Source organism: Salminus brasiliensis, chromosome 1 (genome assembly GCF_030463535.1).
Source record: "Salminus brasiliensis chromosome 1, fSalBra1.hap2, whole genome shotgun sequence".
NCBI classification, from domain to species: Eukaryota; Metazoa; Chordata; class Actinopteri; order Characiformes; family Bryconidae; genus Salminus; species Salminus brasiliensis.
In genome coordinates this window covers 8635288-8653711 of record NC_132878.1, presented here as the reverse complement: position 1 = coordinate 8653711, position 18424 = coordinate 8635288, and the positions used below count along the sequence as shown (strand labels likewise).

General features: G+C 42.3%; 1 protein-coding gene across 2 annotated transcripts; it reads right to left on the bottom strand.

The window, feature by feature from the left end:
• Positions 1-958: 958 nt before the first annotated feature.
• myl2a (myosin, light chain 2a, regulatory, cardiac, slow) lies at positions 959-7243 on the bottom strand. 2 transcript variants are annotated; one of them, XM_072692757.1, is made up of 6 exons: positions 7151-7243; positions 6738-6813; positions 5052-5156; positions 4222-4300; positions 4072-4120; positions 959-1063 (listed from the first exon to the last, which is right to left on the bottom strand). In XM_072692757.1, exons 1-6 carry the CDS (start codon positions 7184-7186, stop codon positions 959-961), a joined length of 450 nt encoding a protein of 149 aa, XP_072548858.1. In that variant the 5' UTR covers positions 7187-7243. The 2 variants fall into 2 exon arrangements, with proteins under 2 accessions (XP_072548858.1, XP_072548859.1); XM_072692758.1 differs by lacking the exon at positions 6738-6813 and having other exon boundaries at positions 5052-5196.
• Positions 7244-18424: the final 11181 nt, after the last annotated feature.

Here is an 18424-nt window from a genome sequence, read left to right as displayed (position 1 = left end):
CTGTAGTCTAGATGATACAACTGGTCTTTCCACACCTGCTGATGATAAAAATCCATTCCCATTTCCCCAATGAAGTACAACCACTGTTATATGGATCAGTGGATCGTTCCCATGGTTACACTACACCTGTATCCAGGGTTACGCTACAGCTGTTTTGTTGATTACACTACACTGATTCATACAGCCACACATTACTCATTTCCATGGCTATGCTACAGCTATAGCACCTCTACATGTACACTATATGTCCAAATGTTTGTGGACACCCCTTCTAATGAATGCATTCATCCACTTTAAGTTGCACCCACTGCTGACACAGATGTGTTAGTCGAGTAGTACTAGCCCCCATAAAGTAGTACTGCCAATAGAATAGGACTCTCTGGAGCAGATCAACAGGAACCAACTAACCAACCATGCCTAATGCCAGTAGTGGGCAAGAGGGGTATAAAGCTCCCCAGCATCTCTACAATGATGGTGCTCCATGCAAGAATTTTGGGATGAGTTGACGATGATGTTGGGGGATTATCTAGCATCCAACTGAAATCCATATTGCAATCAACTCCCCACAGCAATGCTGCAAAAGCCATCTCTGGACAGTAGAGACAGTCACTCAAAAAAAAAAAAAAGCAGGAGAAACTATGTTTTATGGCCTTGAAATGAATCAGCAGGTGTCCCAATACTTTTGTCCATATAGTGCAGTGTGCTGAGATGCTGTGCTCTATGACAGGCTGAATGAAAACATGGTAAAACAAAGCCAAAAGTGCAAAAGCGGTTTATTGTACAAGCAGATTCACTATTATACACAAAACAACTCCTTATTTTGGGTGGTGTCACATGTTTTGGTGGTGTCACATGTTTCTTCGTTCTTATTCATCCTGGACAAGCTGAAGAACACCTCACAGCCGTACAGAGTAGTAGAGAGGCGGTGGTCAGCGGCTGGACACAAATTCACAAAGCTTTACTCCTGGTCCTTTTCCTCTCCGTGGGTGATGATGTGGACCAAGTTCTTGTAGTCAAGGTTGCCTGACACATCTGGGGGGAAGGCGGTGAACATCTGCTCCATCTGTGGATGGTGAGGATGAGGATAATGATTATTAGAAGGAATGATGAAGATAAGGATTCATTAGTTATGAAAACACAATGCTAGGTACACCTGAGCAACACAGTCAGAGGAATGCTAAGCTAAGGAGCAAGCTGGTGCAGTAAAGGGATGAGGTCATGTCAGTGTCACATTACGGATGGAGAAGTTGGAGAAGATGGAGAAGAAGACAATCAGTGGTTTGCTGGTTATAAATGTACAGCATTTGCAGTCTAATCACTTCCTGTGTGTATGTGTGTGTAGTGGTACACACTCTGGACTGTTATCTGGTGTTGTTGGTCTACTGGTGTGCAATAGCTGGTTTATAGTGGGTGAATGTGCTGGGTGTGTGATTGGGGTTTCTATAGCGTGTGTGTGTGTGTTAGCATTAGCGTTAGCCTCCACCCGGTTCTGAATGGGCTCTTCAGTGCTGGTTTATAATCAGATAAAGGTGAGCGAGCAGTTCTCCGGTTCTCCCGCTGGTAAAACAGAGCGTTTCAGTGAGGGTTTTATAAAGGGTCAGATATTATGGTCTGTTTTCAGGTTCCACTGTAAAATAGCTCCACACTGCAGAACCTCAACTCCTTTATTTACCTTCTGAGAACGTCCTCACTGCTGCTGCTGCCGGCTGGGGAATAATCTCCATTAATGGTGCCTTGAGGCCACTAGAGGGCGCTTTGCAAGAGCACAGTGGTAAAAACAAAGGATCGAGACTGGAACTAGTTATTCCAACAAAAGCAGGACAAGCTCATTTTTGATACTCTTGATTTCAGGAAAAAAACAATGCATGAGCAGGTGTCCCAATACTTTTGGTAATTTTTGGAACTGGCTCAAAATAGCTGATACCCGATCCATTAAAATATGCCTGGATCAGCCCAGGTCGGGACACTTGAGCCTCTGAGGGCTCATGGAAACAACTTTACTTCAGCTACTACAGTAATGGAACGGCCCCTAAGTTGGTGTTGGGGATTCCTCTGAGGCATGTTATGACTGGTGTTGAAACTGGTGGTGTGGTATAGACCAAACACTGAAGAGAGGTCCTTCATTTTCCCACTCTAGCTGCGTCTCTCATACTTAGGCTGTATGCTGTTGGACCTCTGCAACTCAAATAACTTCCCAAAACATCTTTATTCGTGGACATTGGCACATGCAATGGAACAGCATGCCCTCATCTTCAACAGAGATGTACAGTAAGGAAGTAGAACTTCTTCACTACTGTATTTAAGCACTAAAGTACTGTATCTGTATCTACTGGAGTATTATTCTTTTCTCCTACTTTCACTGTTACTTCACTACATATTTTGGATGAGTTTAATACTTTTTTTTATGTTCTGCACCGTTACTCATTACTAGAGGTGTCCAGTATTGAAGTACAAATACTTTGTTACCTTACTTAAGTAGATTTCTTTTTAGAAATCTAGATTTTACTGGAGTAATTCTTTATTTTTCAGCCGACTTTTTCCTTTTTCCTTACATTGTCATGCAGTTATCTGAACTTTCTACTCCTTACATGTTAAAAATAGCCTCATTACTCCTATTTTAAACCTACCCAGACAAATCTCTCCATCCCGAAAGTGTGAGTCTGATCGTAGTTGGATGAGAAGTATAAACACACACCATTCTGACTCCCTATTGGTTTATAAGCTCTCCATCGCACCTGCACACGTCCCGTCACTCTCCAGCGAGCTCACAGCAGACGTCTGTAGTCTAGTATGAAGACTGTGTCCGTGGCAGAGACTCAAGAGAGCTGCAGTGAAACGTCCCGACTGAGCCCCACATTTACATTCCAATAAAGCTTATTGATCACACGCCTCTGAAGTCTGACTTTCTGCAGCATCACAAAACTTCTAGACAACGACTCCTCATATTTTCCTCCATGAAGCTCATGTTGATGCTCAGTAGAGCACAGAGACGCTCCTTTAATAGAGCTGATATTACTGAAATGCTTCATTTTCAATGGGCAGATCTGCAGCTGAAACAGGAGCCTTGTGCAGCCCAACATTTTTAACATCAACATTTTAATAGAACATTAGAATATCAGATATTAATATTAATTATATTAATTAATATTAACATTCTCCTCATTCTGGCTTTTAGAGAAATGGGTTTTTTTTTTTTGGGGGGGGGGGGGGTAGAGCACTATAGACCCCTGTAGTGCGGCCTAAGCTTTCGGCCTTTGTTTTCCTTCCATTACTTTTACTTTTCTACTTGAAGTGGTTCTGAAACCGGTACTTTTACACTTTTACTGGAGTAAAAAGCTTCAGTTGATTCTTCAGCTTCTATAGAAGTCCTTTTAAACGCTCGTATCTCCACTCACTTCTACCTGAGTCATGAATGTCAATACTTTTGACACCTTTGCTTGTTACAATTATAACAAAATGGTCCAAATAATTTCAAACCCACATTGTCACCAGGCCAGAGCACTAGTTGGCGCTGTCACCAGGTTTAATGAAGCCGCCTCAACATTGAGCAGAACAAGCGATCAAGCAGTTCTTCCTCTCACTCCGCTGCTGCAGTGAGGACACTAACGCTAGAGCTCTGTGAGTTTATCTCCAGATGGAAGAAGAAGATCCACCAGAAGAAACACCACCGTCTTCACCACCTTCAAATACCGAATAGCTGTAGCTGAGTTTACAGAGAGTGAAGCTCAGGGGTTTGAGCTGCTCTCCTCACTAGTTGTACAGATTGTATGTGGCGGGTTGAGTCAGGTCTGCTCAGCTCTCTCTCTCTCTCTCTTCTGGGCGAGTTTGTTTAGAGAGTGAACTGAAGACTCGTGTTCATGAACTCTGTCTTCTACAGTCCTGTCCTTCTACTACAGCCAGAGGAACTGAGACAGTGCTTAAGTCTCAGCATTTACAATAATATAAACACTGATATTCAGACTTCTGACTGATTTCTGACTGATTGACTTTTACTCAAGTCTGGATCTCTAGTACTTTATACATGCCTGATCTTCAACATGCATCTCATCTGGTGCACTGGTCTTTTCTTACCTCCTCTTTAGAGAACCTGTCAGCCTGTGTGGTCAGCATCTCCGTAACACTAGAGATACGAGCAAGGAGAGTTTTCGTTAGATGAGTCACTGGAAGAAAAACGGAGGCCGAAGCATGCAGAATGTCTCAAATTCACATATGACAACTTACTACTCCTTCCGCAGGACGCCTTTCCCCTCCGGGTCGAAGACTTTGAAGGCGTTGAGGATGGTCTCCTCCGGATCAGCACCTACAGGTAAACATTCATTCCCAGGTCAGTCACTGCCATTTCCCACCACTAGGCCCATGTCTCCTAATGCCACCAGCACTAGGAGGGGGAAGGCTAGCACATGCTTCATGTGAAGCACCACTTCCACCAATGCAATAGCATTGATTTTGAATGCTGATATATGCAAAATGTCCAAATATTTATGGACACCCCTTCTAATGAATGCATTCAGCTACTTTAAGTTGCACCCAATAGCCAATAGAATAGGACTCTCTGAAGCTATTTGCATGTTGCCTAATACCAGGCATGGGCTAGAGGGGTATGTCATTCTTTAGAATGATGTTGCTCCATCCAATACTTTTGGGATCAGTTGAGGGGTTGGGGATGAAATGAGGTGGTGATCATCCAATATCCTGACCTCGCTAGTACTCACAGTGATGCTCCATGCTCTAGAAAGCCTTGTACGGGACAGCAGAGACAGTTATTCCAACAAAAGCAGGACAAGCTCATTTTTAATACTCTTGATTTCAGGAAAAAAACAATGGGTGAGCAGGTGTCCCAATACTTTTGGTAATTTTTGTAAATGATTGTTGTTGTCAACCAAGGTTTCCAGCTCACATTTAGTTTTCTTTTAAAATTGATAAACAACACATTGATTTCTATGGACTGTCACAACTACTACGAGAATTGGGAATGTTGTAATCACACAATTAGACAGTTGCGCCACTCAGTGGCATCCTTTTTGTAATAGCTCCATCTGTCAGATTCTCACCCTTAAGCTTCTCTCCAAACATGGTGAGGAACACAGTGAAGTTGATGGGCCCAGAAGCTTCTTTCAGCATGTCGTCGATCTCCTCCTGCTTTACATTGAGGCGTCCTGATATTCCAGAAAGAACGAGACAATGCAGAATTACTGACTTCCTATTACCTTCCAGCACATCATGAGAAAATACATCAGAGCATTGTTTGATCTGAGACCTCCTCCTGACTGTGATTGGTCCTAATCAAAGCTCTGTTTGATCTGAGACCTCCTCCTGACTGTGATTGGTCCTAATCAAAGCTTTGTTTGATCTGAGACCTCCTCCTGACTGTGATTGGTCCTAATCAAAGCTCGGTTTTATCTGAGGCCTCCTCCTGACTGTGGTCCTAATCAAAGCTCTGTTTTATCTGAGACCTCATCCTGACTGTGATTGGTCCTAATCAAAGCTCAGTTTGATCTGAGACCTCTTCCTGACTGTGATTGGTCCTAATCAAAGCTCTGTTTTATCTAAGACCTCCTCCTGACTCTGATTGGTCCTAATCAAAGCTCTGTTTGATCTGAGACCTCCTCCTGACTGTGATTGGTCCTAATCAAAGCTCTGTTTGATCTGAGACCTCCTCCTGACTCTGATTGGTCCTAATCAAAGCTCTGTTTGATCTGAGACCTCCTCCTGACTCTGATTGGTCCTAATCAAAGCTCTGTTTGATCTGAGACCTCCTCCTGACTGTGATTGGTCCTAATCAAAGCTCAGTTTTATCTGAGGCCTCCTCCTGACTGTGATTGGTCCTAATCAAAGCTTAGTTTTATCTGAGACCTCCTCCTGACTGTGATTGGTCCTAATCAAAGCTCTGTTTGATCTGATACATCCTCCTGACTGTGATTGGTCCTAATCTTTTCAGATTTTGAATCTGATATTTTAACGTAAAAATGTGTCATAACGTTGCTTTAGGAAATCAGCTTCAGTTGTGCAAAGGTAGCTAATGTTGTTTTATGTAACAGGTGAATACTGACACATGATGGTGAAGGATTTTTTTTTTATTTTCTCGATTTCATTAATTTTGTATTTCAGGATTTTACTGTTCTTTTGTAAACTACATAATTTACCTATATATCGTCACCTTGTTTCTCCAAAATCACTTGTGAAGCACCTAGAATTTCAATTTTATTTGTCTAAGTGCTATATAAATAAGGTTTGACTGATTGATTAAAAAAAATAATTAATTTAGCGGCAGCGATGATACATATGGTGGTTGGTGTGGCGCAACAGATAACGCCACTATCTGCCAATGAGATATTGCACCATGTGGGAGATAGAGGGTTCGGTTCCCAGTCTGGGTGGCTGTGCTGCGCTACACCAATAAGAGTCCTTGGGCAAGACTCCTAACACTACATTGGCCCACCTCTGTAATACGAGTAACCTTGTAAAGTCGCCCTGGATAAGAGCGTCAGCTAAATGCCATAAATGTAAATAATATTCAATACCAATGGGAGAATAGCTCAAAGCTCAATATTAGTGAGTGTTGTTTTTCCACTGGGGTCTCTGTTCTTTTCTAGGTTAAAAAATTACATCACATTTACTGTTGGTGGTAACGACAGAGTGTCACAGTAAGGTAAATTAAAGCTCTGATCTACACTTTAAAATGTGCATAAACCAATGGCCTCCATGAAAGGCCTGATGAAAAACTTGTCTAAACCAACCTAGAGCTGCAAAAGTGTCCCTCAGGTCGTTTTTGTCAATGAAGCCATCTCTGTTCTGGTCCATGATGGTGAAAGCCTGCCAGCACAGAACAGAGGCAAACTCATCAGATCACAGTAGCTGCCGTTCACAGGGCATTTAAAGAAACGTCAGATTTTTGCCCTGAGTTTGCCTCGTACTCTCTGATCTGGGGCGGATCGAGACATCCTGTCGTCCCGTTCCACGTGTAATCACTGCTGACAGGGTTGGGAGGTTTATCGGGGTGTCACCATTCACCCCCCAGAGCATGCCACAAAAGGAGCATGCTCTACATGCCACCCAGAGGCTAACAGAGAGACAATGACAATAGCACAGACAGAAATATGAGGCTGGGGATGGGTGGATGAAAGGGAAAAGGAGGTGTGAAAATTCGGACCTCTTTAAATTCCTGGATCTGGGCCTGCTCAAACATGGAGAAGACGTTGGAGTTGGCGCCCTCTGCTGAACGCTTCTTTGCCTTTTTAGGTGCCTGCAGATGAGAGTTTGAAGATGTTGTTCAGAGTAGGGTGGGGTTATAAAGGGAAATTTATGTGAAATGTATAATATTTTTCATATCTGCACATTTCTGGACATTAACACTATGAAGTAATGGCGCATATATATATATAAATACATATATGACTACTATTACTAAAGTTTATTGCATCCCCATTATGTAATTAACTCTTTTAATGTAATGTAACGTATGTAGTGGTATATATCAATATATATTATATATGTATTATTTATATATTAAATAATTCTATATTATTATACATTAAATAATCTGTCACACAGTGTTGTATAAAGCGTTTCTATTGGTCCATTCACAGGAGAACAGCCAGATACACACACACACACACATATTATTATATGTATACACAAATTGTTTATTATTTAATTGTTTTCATATCTCTTAGTCATTTGTTATATCATGCTATCATACAAAATAATATTAATAGTATATATGATTATATATAAAAAAGATCATTGCTGCTACATAGTTTTGTATGAAGCATTTCTATTGGTCCATTCATCATGAAAGTTTGACAGAACAACTGCCAGTTTTATATAATATTGTGTCCTCTATATATATGTCAATCCTCAATATATATGTTGTAGTATATTGTATCCTCATATTCGAATTGTTTTGGTATCTCAGTCATCAATCTTTGACAGAACTCAGAACTTCCCATTGGCCGGTATTATAAGACAATTGGTTTCCTGTTCTTTTCTAAGCACCGGGAAACACGTCTAAATGACTGTCTGTGATCATCAATCAAATACTATAGATCAAAGAAAACAGAGATTATGTATAAAAAAAGATGAAGTTTACCATAACCAATCAGTGTATTTCATAGTTCAGCCAGTGATGCTTATGATCTAGTGATCTTCCATCAGTTCCCTCAATCTCCTGCTGTCTTATTCCTGACCCTACACCGCTGCCCATTCCCACCCTAAGCTCTGAAAGGTAACAGACCCATGGATCAAGTCGGCTTGGCCAGTTGGCCACTCACCATGATTGTAGCGGGGCGGAGGCTGGTAGAACAATGAGGGATTCCCAAAATGCAGCTGGACAATGGGGCGCGGACGGATGGCCTTATGTAGCTCCGCCATGTCCTATTTTACTGGACGATATAAATAACTTATGCCCTCTTTAGGAAGTGACAGGTAAACGATGACCCCCACACTATGGCCTCCTGTCTCCCCTCCTTTTGTAAAACCCCGGGCTCTTGGGTTTGGGACAACAGTGGTTTAGAATAACAGGAACTCAAGCTTTGGAGATTAATGAGAAGACCCCGGGGAGATTCGGGATTGTTGCCTTCATGTCTAGCCAGAGTCACCTGTCTGAGTCTGACAGTTTTAACAAGTCCAAACAGCCCCCACAGACCCCTTTTAAACGTACAGTCGTGGCATGAAAAGACATTATACACTAAATGTCCCAATGTCTGTGGACACCTCTTCTAATGAATGCATTCAGCTGCTTTGAGTTGCACCAGTTGCTGACACTGTTGTGCAAATGCACGCACAAACACTGCCCATCTAGTTCCTATAGCGAAGTACTGCCAATAGAATAGGACTCTCTGGAGCAGATACACATGAACCTTTTGACACCATGCTGCCTAACACCAGGCCTGGGCTAGAGGGGTATAAAGACCACCAGAATTGAGCTGGAGATGGGGATTGAGTGATGGATGGTGCTCCTTCCAATACGTTTGAGAGTTGGGGAGTTGGGGATAAGGTGAAGTAGTGATCATCATCCAACATCCCGACCTCACTAACCTCACTCTTGTCACTGAATGCAATTAAATCATCACAGCAATCCACCAATAGCCTTCCCTAGACAGTAACCTCAACAAAAGGAGGATACACTTGTTTTTAATCCCCTTGATTGCAGAAAAAACAATGAATTAGCAGGTGTCCCAATACTTTTGTCCATGTATTGCACATTCACTCACTGAAGATGGAGAAAATATACAGGCTAACAATGAAATTCAAGTGAGCTTCTATTAGTAAGTAATAGTATTTTTACACATTGCTGCTATGAAACACAAGTACTTTGGAAAGGCTGTGCTACTGAGGATGCATTGGGAAGAACGCAGCTAGCTAACTAGGCTAACTACTAGGCCAATGTTGTGGCTAGCTCTGATAGCGCAGTAGTGGATCTCAGGATCAGCTTTCTCTCTATTTTTAAATAACAAACTTTTATTTTTATTCGGTTTATTTTTAGCTTCTTAACAGTCCCAGCTTATTGTCGCTGTTGGACTAAAACCTTGTATCTCCAAGATCTCCAAGATCTCCAAGATGGTAACTTCACAAAAGGGAGGAAAAAAGCTTACACCTTTTAATGGATTTCAGTGTAAAAATATTTTATTCCAAGTCATTTTGGAGCATTTCTATTGCTCCATTTAGCGCGACATTTAAACCTGATGTACAGAATAACTGCCAGATTTACATTATGTCAAAAAGTCAAAAATGCAAAAATGGAGATACAGGGTTTTTGTCCAACAGCGACTATATGTTAATCAAATATTATTAGTAGTAGTAGTATTTTCTTCCCTGCTGTTACAATAGTCAAATATATGGTCATTCACTCTTACAGATATCAAAATTCTCTCCTTAACTCCTATATTGCCTTTGAGGCTCATTAGCTCAAATTAAAAACTAGCCAGTTTTACCCCTACCCAGACTTGGCTTGTCTGTTTTTGTTGCTGTGATGTAAAATAAAATACACATGATTTTATAATTGATCTAAATAAAAAAAAACATAAAATCTGAAAAAGATAAAAATGAATAAATAAATAAATAAATAAATAATACAATACTCAGAGGAAACAATTCTAACATAGACTTTGGCTACTTCCCCCACTGTCGCCAACAGTCGATAATTTTGCCTGTAATTTTCTAAGAGTGTAAGAGTGAGTAAAACACAGACATGGCCTGGAGAGTGAAGGCTACATAAATAGTATCACTACATTAAAAAGTGAGACATATTCTAGTTTCTATGGCCCATGTAAAGTCTACCATCCATAAGAATCAGTTAGTTATCTAGTACCACACCACAGATACAGTGCACCTTTGGTGTGTGACCTTTGGGGTCACTGTCCTGTTGGACCACCCAACTGTGTCAAAGTAGTCCTTCTTCTTCATTATTCCATCCACTCCATCCAGCCCCGAGCATGACGCCTACACCGCCATACTTAACAGCTGGCACAACATTCTTGGTGCTGAATGCCTCACCTTTACTCCTCCAAACAGACCTCTGGTGATTAAGATCTCCAGAGATCTCAAACTTTGTCTTATCTGACCAGGAATCATCCCTGCAGAAAGCTTTTCTTTGTCCATGTATTCAGTTGTGCATCAAATTCTTGATTTTTTTATTTGCCTGTTAAATAGGCATGCTGGCAAATAAACAGATTCTGCCCCAAAGAAAGAATATCCACGAAGAGTGTATGTGAACTTTCCACCACAACTGCAGTACTATACTGTGAAGCCCAATGAATGTATGTAACCTTAGATAATGAGCTCTTTAATGATGTACAGATACTTTAGCCCAATAAAAAAGTACATGTACTCCATTGTCCACCAGTGCGTTAAACCTGAAAACCTCTTAAGATTCAATCTTTATTATTAACTAGAAAAGTGTATTTCCTAAAGCAAAGAATGGTCGCAGAGCTGAGCTTGACTCCAGCTCCAGGCAGTAGCTAAAATGTGGCTAAGTGATTGCAATGGCATTCCAGGTGGTCTCTTTATTGTGTTGCTTGCTGGTTGCTATGGTGTTGCTAAGTATTTGCTGTGGTAGCTCAGGAGGTTGCTGTGGTGTTGCTAGGTCTTTGCTAAGTGGTTTCCATGTTATCCCAAATGGTTGCTAGGGTGTTGCTAAGTGGTTGCTAGGTTGTTGCTAAGTGTGTGCTATGGTATCCCAGGTGGTTGCGATGGTGTTGCTAAGTGGTTGCTATGGCATTCCATGTGGTTTCTTTATGGTGTTGCTAGCTGGTTGCTATGGTGTTACTAAGTGGTTGCTATGGCATTCCAGGTGTTCTCTTTATGGTGTTGCTAGCTGGTTGCTAGGGTGTTGCTGTGGCATTGTGCTGATTGCTAAAGGGTTTCCATGCTATCTCAAATGGTTGCTATTGTGTTGCTAAGTGGTTGCTAGGGTCAGGGATGCCGTATTGGGGGAATGGGGGAGTTGTGGGACCCAGTGTAATTTATTTTCTTTAATGGGGCCCAAAATCTCTGGCAGTGCCTCTGGCTATGATATCCACATTGGTTGCTATGGTGTTGCTAAGTGAATGCTAGATGGGTGCTATAGTGTGGCAAGGTGGCTTTGGCATTTCTGGCTGTTGATTTAATATTACTAGGTGGTTGCTAGGCAGTTGCTATGGTATTCCGGGTAGGTGCTATAGTGTCAGGTGGTAGCTCAGGTGTTGCCAATTGGTTGTTATGGTACTACATGGTTATAGAGTATTGTATGGAGCACTGTCTATCATTCCAGAGAACACAGTTTCAGTGCTCCACAGCTCAATACTGGGGGGCTTTACACCCCTCTAATCCTCTACTCCTGTAGTCCTCTAGCTCACACCTGCTATTATGTTCTAATGGTAATACTTCACTTCAGGGATTAGAATTAGACAAGCTGTGTGTGTGCATTTGCACATCCATAACAGAACAGTAGCTGAGTGCATTAATTAGAAGAGGTGTCCACAAACATTTGGACATATTGCAAATATGCCAACGTATTTATAATTGGCCATTTTCAAAAGTGAGTATAACAATGGCTCCCTCTTCAGGCCTGGATGGGCTCTGCGCAGGGCAATTGTCACCTCTGCGAAATCCCTCAGGCAAGCCCCTCTAAGCTCAGACCTTCACCTGAATGCTCTGACTGCACACAGCTGAAGCTGATGTCTGGACTAATTAGGGCTCTTCTTAAGCTTCAGGAATTCTCCAGCTCCTTGCAAAGTCTCTGGGAGTTCTGAACTTTGACCTGGCCTTTGAGTGGACCTGCCCGCTATGTACCAGCCTCAACCCTTTCCTTCAGCCCTTTGCTGAGGCTTCGTGAATTTGGGGAACTAGTAGGAAGCCAGCACCCTGTGATCTAAGTAATCCTGATGGTTCATAATAGGAAATGAGATGTTGCAGGAGCTCTGCTGTGAGGCCATGTAGGGCTTTGTATGTCAGTAGTAGAATTCTAGTAGAACCAGTCTGGACTTTAACTGGAAGCCAATGCAGTGCAAAACTTTTCTATTTTTTTTCTTTAATGGGACCCTGACTATAACATCCATGTTGGTTGCTATGGTGTTGCTAAGTGAACACTAGATGGGTGCTATCATGTGGCAAGGTGACTGCTTTGGTATTTTAGGCTGTTGATGTAATATTACTAGGCAGTTGCTATGGTATCCCAGGTAGTTGCTATAGTGTCTCAAGTGGTTATGAATCTGCTATTCACAAAAGCCGTTCTACTAGATTTTACATTGCTGTAAGGATTTGATTGTGTCCAGCACCAAGAATAAGGAATTCAGTATGTTGGATGCTGGCTGCAGCATTTTAAATGAGTTGAAGTTTACTGGGGGTCCTGCTGCAGGACTAAGGCATTTCTTAGCATGGCAATGTCCAAAAGCTGTGGAAAAGCTGTCCTTGTTGGTCAAATGATAACATTAAGTCTGAGTTAAGTTTATTTCTTGTGGCTTTTGGACCCAAAAGGAGAACAATGTGCATCATATGCGCAATAAATGTGCAAAGAGTCCAGTGATGTAGTGAGGTAGTATGTAGGGCAATGCTTTCACGTTGTCTGGGATGCACATTGAGTCTGTGTGTGTGTATGGAGGAGTCCATCCATTTAGTCTCTGGAGTTGAGAAGTCTAAATGGTTTTCAGTGGTTGCTTATAACTGAGCCCAATGGCAACATGTATAATGTAAATAATAGCGGTCCTAAGATAGAGCCTTGTGGAACTCCACTTCTCACTTTTGTATAATTTAAAGGTACATCCTTACTGTTACAGATTAGTTGAATGTAATGAAGTTAGCAAAGCTAGCTAGCTGCATACCAAAATGATGGATATCTTTAACCAGAGAAACTGGAACTCTTAAAGCAGTAATTAAGGGAATGAAGAGTAAACTACATGTGGACAAAAGTATTGGGACACCTGGTTATTCAGTGTTTCTTCAGAAATCAAGGGTTGCTATGGTCAGGGATGCCAATTTGTGTGTGTGGAGGGGGGGATTAGGGGGGTTCTACTAGATTTCAGAGCATTGCTGTAAGGATTTGATTGCGTTCAGCACCAAGAATGAGTAAGGTCAGTATGTTGGATGTTGGATGTTCACCACCCTACCACCCAACTCATCCCAACAGTATTGGATGGAGCACCATTCATCATTCCAGAGAATACAGTTCCACTGCTCCACAGCTCAATGCTGGGGGATTTATCTAGCTCATGCTTCAATTGGCAGTACTTCGCTGCAGCCCAGCATAATGTCAGTTTTCATTTGATGGTTTAGCTGGTCTATCAGCATGACCAACTTGACCAAGCTGAGAGAGTGAAGACTCCTCCGACACATGCGCAACCAGCTATCGCCTCTTTATGAACTGCTGCCGATGCATGCATGGAGAAAAGCATCAGGTACCCAGCCCAGACTGGCATCACACTGAAGTGTTGTGGAGAGAGAGAGCTAGCTACCCACTGGTGGCAATAGCCCAAGGGCTCCAGGTCTGGAGAGACAAAGGCAGCTGCTATCAACAAATGGCACATGTCATTAATGGAGGTCTGTTTTAAAATATCTGCACTATTTGTGCATTTGATGGTCTTAAGAAGACGTTTGTGGTGATGTTATGGGCTCACTTGGCGTTGAGTTTTCCACAGCAGAATTCTCTAAACCTAGACATGCGAGGTGTCCGAGTGGTTAGCAGATAGCAGAGCCCAGCCCCCTCTACTAGCCAAAATAAGCGCAACACAAGACATCTGCTGTGGGTCTTTCGTAGAACTTTCCAGGTTTTTAAATCACAGTTAAAAAGGGGTACACTTCCAAGGACAGGCTGTTAAAAACCGGGGCTATAATGTACAATGAGGACGTCTTACAAAAGTAGGACTACTTGACTAGTGTCAACTGTTAGCTAAGGTGTCAAGTTGGCGTAGCAAGGACAGCATCTGTTAGGCCTCGTTTACATCTGGCCACTTCATCTTTCAACAGTCGAACAAATATTGTGTATAGTATAGTAATATAGCGTGGTTGGTTTGGCACAACAGATAACACCACTACCTGTCAGTGTGCTACCACACCACGTCGGAGACTGGGGTTCGATTCCCGGTCTGGGTGACTATGCTGCGCTGCACCAATAAGAGTCCTTGGGCAAGACTCCTAACACTACACTGGCCCACCTCTGTAATACCATTAACCTTGTAAGTCGCTCTGGATAAGAGTGTCAGCTAAATGCTGTAAATGTAAATATCGAAACAGTTCTTGGAGGAAAAGAAAGAAATGGGAATGTTGAGACAGCAGCCATCTTTAGCACAGCACAGGAGGAGGCTGAATGGATGAACAACTGGATGACGCGTAATACACGGGTTCACGCAATCTTTCCTACACATTAATTGGATTTGGGGGCGCAAATCCTACGTGCTTAAAATCCTATCAGGATACAATCCAGGAACCAGTCATAGTAAACAGGGCCTTAGATCACTTGCACTGTTCAGACCAGAGGTGTGACAGGTCATTTAGCACAGTTGCCATGTCCACATATTTTCGGTCAGCACTTTAGCATGTTTACAGCCAGGCTAACCGCTGTGTAGCTAATGTCTATTGGTCGAGGTGTCCGTTTTTCATTTTTTTAGTCCCTACAGATGTGTTTTTTTTGTGTTTGTTTTTTTACACTGCCATGTTGGCTTACTACTTGTAGTACTGTATACAGGTTAGCATATGGCTCGACTGCATTTGCATTATGCTATTTTCAGACATTTCACACAGTGCAATGATCGCTTCTTCATTTTACAATGTCTGTATAGCCCATTGCCTCACTGTATCTCCCTTTGCCCTATACTGTTTCCCTCCAGCTGTCTTAACTGGGTTATTCCCAGTTTCAGACTTAAATAGCTACTGATGCTTTGCATGCCGCGAAGAAGCAGTGTGTGTTACACAGCAGATGGGATAGGGGTGTGTGAGCCCCACCCAAAGTCACATATGCCTAAACAGTTCATCGAATAGGACAAAACTCTGAAGACAATTGGTTGTGGCTGTGGCTTCTCCACATAGCACTGCGATGAGTGGACTGCTTTATAATTTAAATAGTTATAAATAAAAAATCTATCTATCTATCTATCTATCTATCTCTCTCTCTCTCTCTCTCTCTCTCTAGGATTAATAGGATTAATAGGACTAATAGGACACCTAATAGGATTAATAGGACACCTGAAAAAGCATCATTAGGGTCTCCTCAAATGTTACTTTACTATTCCTTCATTCAATTAATATTCCATTTCTATAATCCTTTCTGATTATAATAAGAGATTATATATATATATATATAATCTCTTATTATAATCAGAAAGGATTATAGAAATGGAATATTAATTGAATGAAGGAATAGTAAAGTAACATTTGAGGAGACCCTAATGATGCTTTTTCAGGTGTCCTATTAATCCTTCTGTACTATTAATGATGAACACAATGTCACTTTCACACTAAAACCTTGTATCTTAAGTCATCTTTTATTGACATTTCAGCAATTCAGGACAGGACAGACTGCAGAAAGTGCAATACGCAAGACAATACAATAAATACAATAAATTCGACTCTGAGTATTCTGAGTAGAGGTAATGAGTGTAAGGTGAATAGATATTTAACAGGTAGGTATTGGTAATAAGGTGCATAGGAATTGAACATGCTGTGACATTACATGCAGAAAGCATACAACATACATGAAACACGGCACTGGGGCAGTAAAGTATGGAATATATAAGTATGGAATTCGACCCTTCCTCTCTAGAGAGTCGCCCAGGTGCTTGTTCAGTCTCTCGTCACTTCAAGAGCTGACTACTGCAACTCTCTTCTGCTGGTCTCCCTCTGCGCACCATCAGACTCCTGTAACTTATCCAGAATGCAGCGGAACGGGTCATCTTCAACGTTCCTAAATTCAGCCATGTCACTCCACTGCTGCATTCTCTCTTCACTGGCTTCCTGTAGCTGCTGCCCACATCAGATAGAGAACCCTGATGCTGGCCTACAAAGCCCAGAACAGACCAGCCCCTCCGTACTTGATGGCAATGGTCAAAAGCCAATCCGCACCAAGAGCCTTCAAGAGCGTCCAGGCTTTTTTTTTCTGGCCTGGCACCAAAGTGGTGGAACGAGCTTCCCCTGGGTGTCTGAACAGCAGAGTCCACCGCTCGCTGTCTTCAAACCCAGACTGAAGACCTCCTCTTCTGAGAATACTTGGGTCTCTATATTGACTCGTGTTTAGTAGAGTCTGAACTTGGAGGATCTTTGAATTTAAGTCTATTCAGACTAGCTGAGGTTTTTCTTGGGTAAATAGCAAAGCACTTTTGTAAGTCGCTCTGGAGAAGAGTGTCTGCTAAATGCCTTAAATGTTAAATATAAATGTCGTGGGGGTTGGGGGGGTTTAGTTCAGTCTCTGTTGTTTAACAGTCTGACATAAGTTGTACCAATAGAAATGCTCCAAAATGACTTGGAAAGCACTATTTTTAACTTGATGCACTGTTAAAATGTTAAGAATACTTCAGTAGAAGACATTAGAGTGCAGGTGGTAGACCTATGCACAAAAACCAGGGGCGATCTGAACAGACATCAGCTTGGCAGAGTCGGTAACCAAGATACAGTCCAATGCTCAAAACCAGAGAGACAATTTAACCAGGCAAACAAACCAAAGGGGCAAAACCAAAAACCAGACAACAGTAGATGATGAGGCAGAACCAAAGAACCCGCTCAGTACACAACTAAAGGCCGCCAATACTTCTCAAAGTAGCAGACGAACTGAACAGGTATTTATACAGAGCACGGCGATTGAGAACAGGTGTAAGTGTGAGCGGTGAAACCATCTCTGATTGGCTGTGGAAGGTGGTGTGAGCGTGAGGTCATGAGACAGGGAAGGCCGGTTCTCAGCCTGCGTTCTTGTCGGTACTTGTGTTCCTGTGAAACGTCATCAGTTGCAGCCCAAGTTCTGCTCCATTCAGAAGCTCACATCCAGCCGAGTACAGTCGTCCGGATGTGTTCCTGCTCCCCTCCCGTGATCCAGGAAGCATCTGGACGTGACTTGTATGTGCTTGGCACAGCCAAATATCCCAGAATGCATTACGCACCACAGTGCTAAATTACAGAACAGCGATCTTACCAGGTCAGTACTACCAAGCACTGGCATAGTTAGCATTGAGAATCCCCCGGAGATTCCCCAGAGACTTAGTGTTTATATATAACACAGACATTTGCATCCATCCTGCAGGTCACCCTTGGTTTAGGTTGCCATGGTAGCATCTTTTTTTTTCAACATCTCCAAAAATCTGTACAGCTGGCATCCAAGCATTGCTTTCGATCTTTTCATAGCAGTCAATAGGATCCATGCAGTCAATGCTCCAGCCCAGCACAGAAAAACAGGGGCTCAGAATAGAAGGCTGGCATGAACATTTTGGGCCTTGTCCACACACATCTGAATAGTTAAAAAAAAATAAACAAACAAATTGTCTTTGCATTTTGGCCTCCCATCCACACAAACACAGTGGTTGTCAACTAATGACTGAGTTACTGTCACTACCACATCCGGCACTCACATTTGAAATATGAAAAAGCTACAAAATCTCCACCTCTGTCTGATCAGCAGTGTGTGAGTGATTCAGACACAGATTCTAGAAAACATGCGTAATGATCTTGTAGCATTGGTAATTAAATGTTTATGAACCAAAACAGCATTGCTCAAGAGCACATCAGTCACGAATGTTTAGAGAAGGGACAATGCCTTTCCATTACTCCTCTCGTCCCCTCGTCCCCACGTCCTGCCAGTCCAGGGCACTGAACCAGCAGCCTTCTGGGACGAGACCCACAAACTGTGTGTATTCTTTTTCAGGACTTCACAATTTTGAAGAACTTCTCAAGGAGCTTCTCATGGTCCGAAAGTATGGGGCCATCACATCACAGCTCTGAGTGGTCCAGCAGAATAAGGCGCTAATACTAC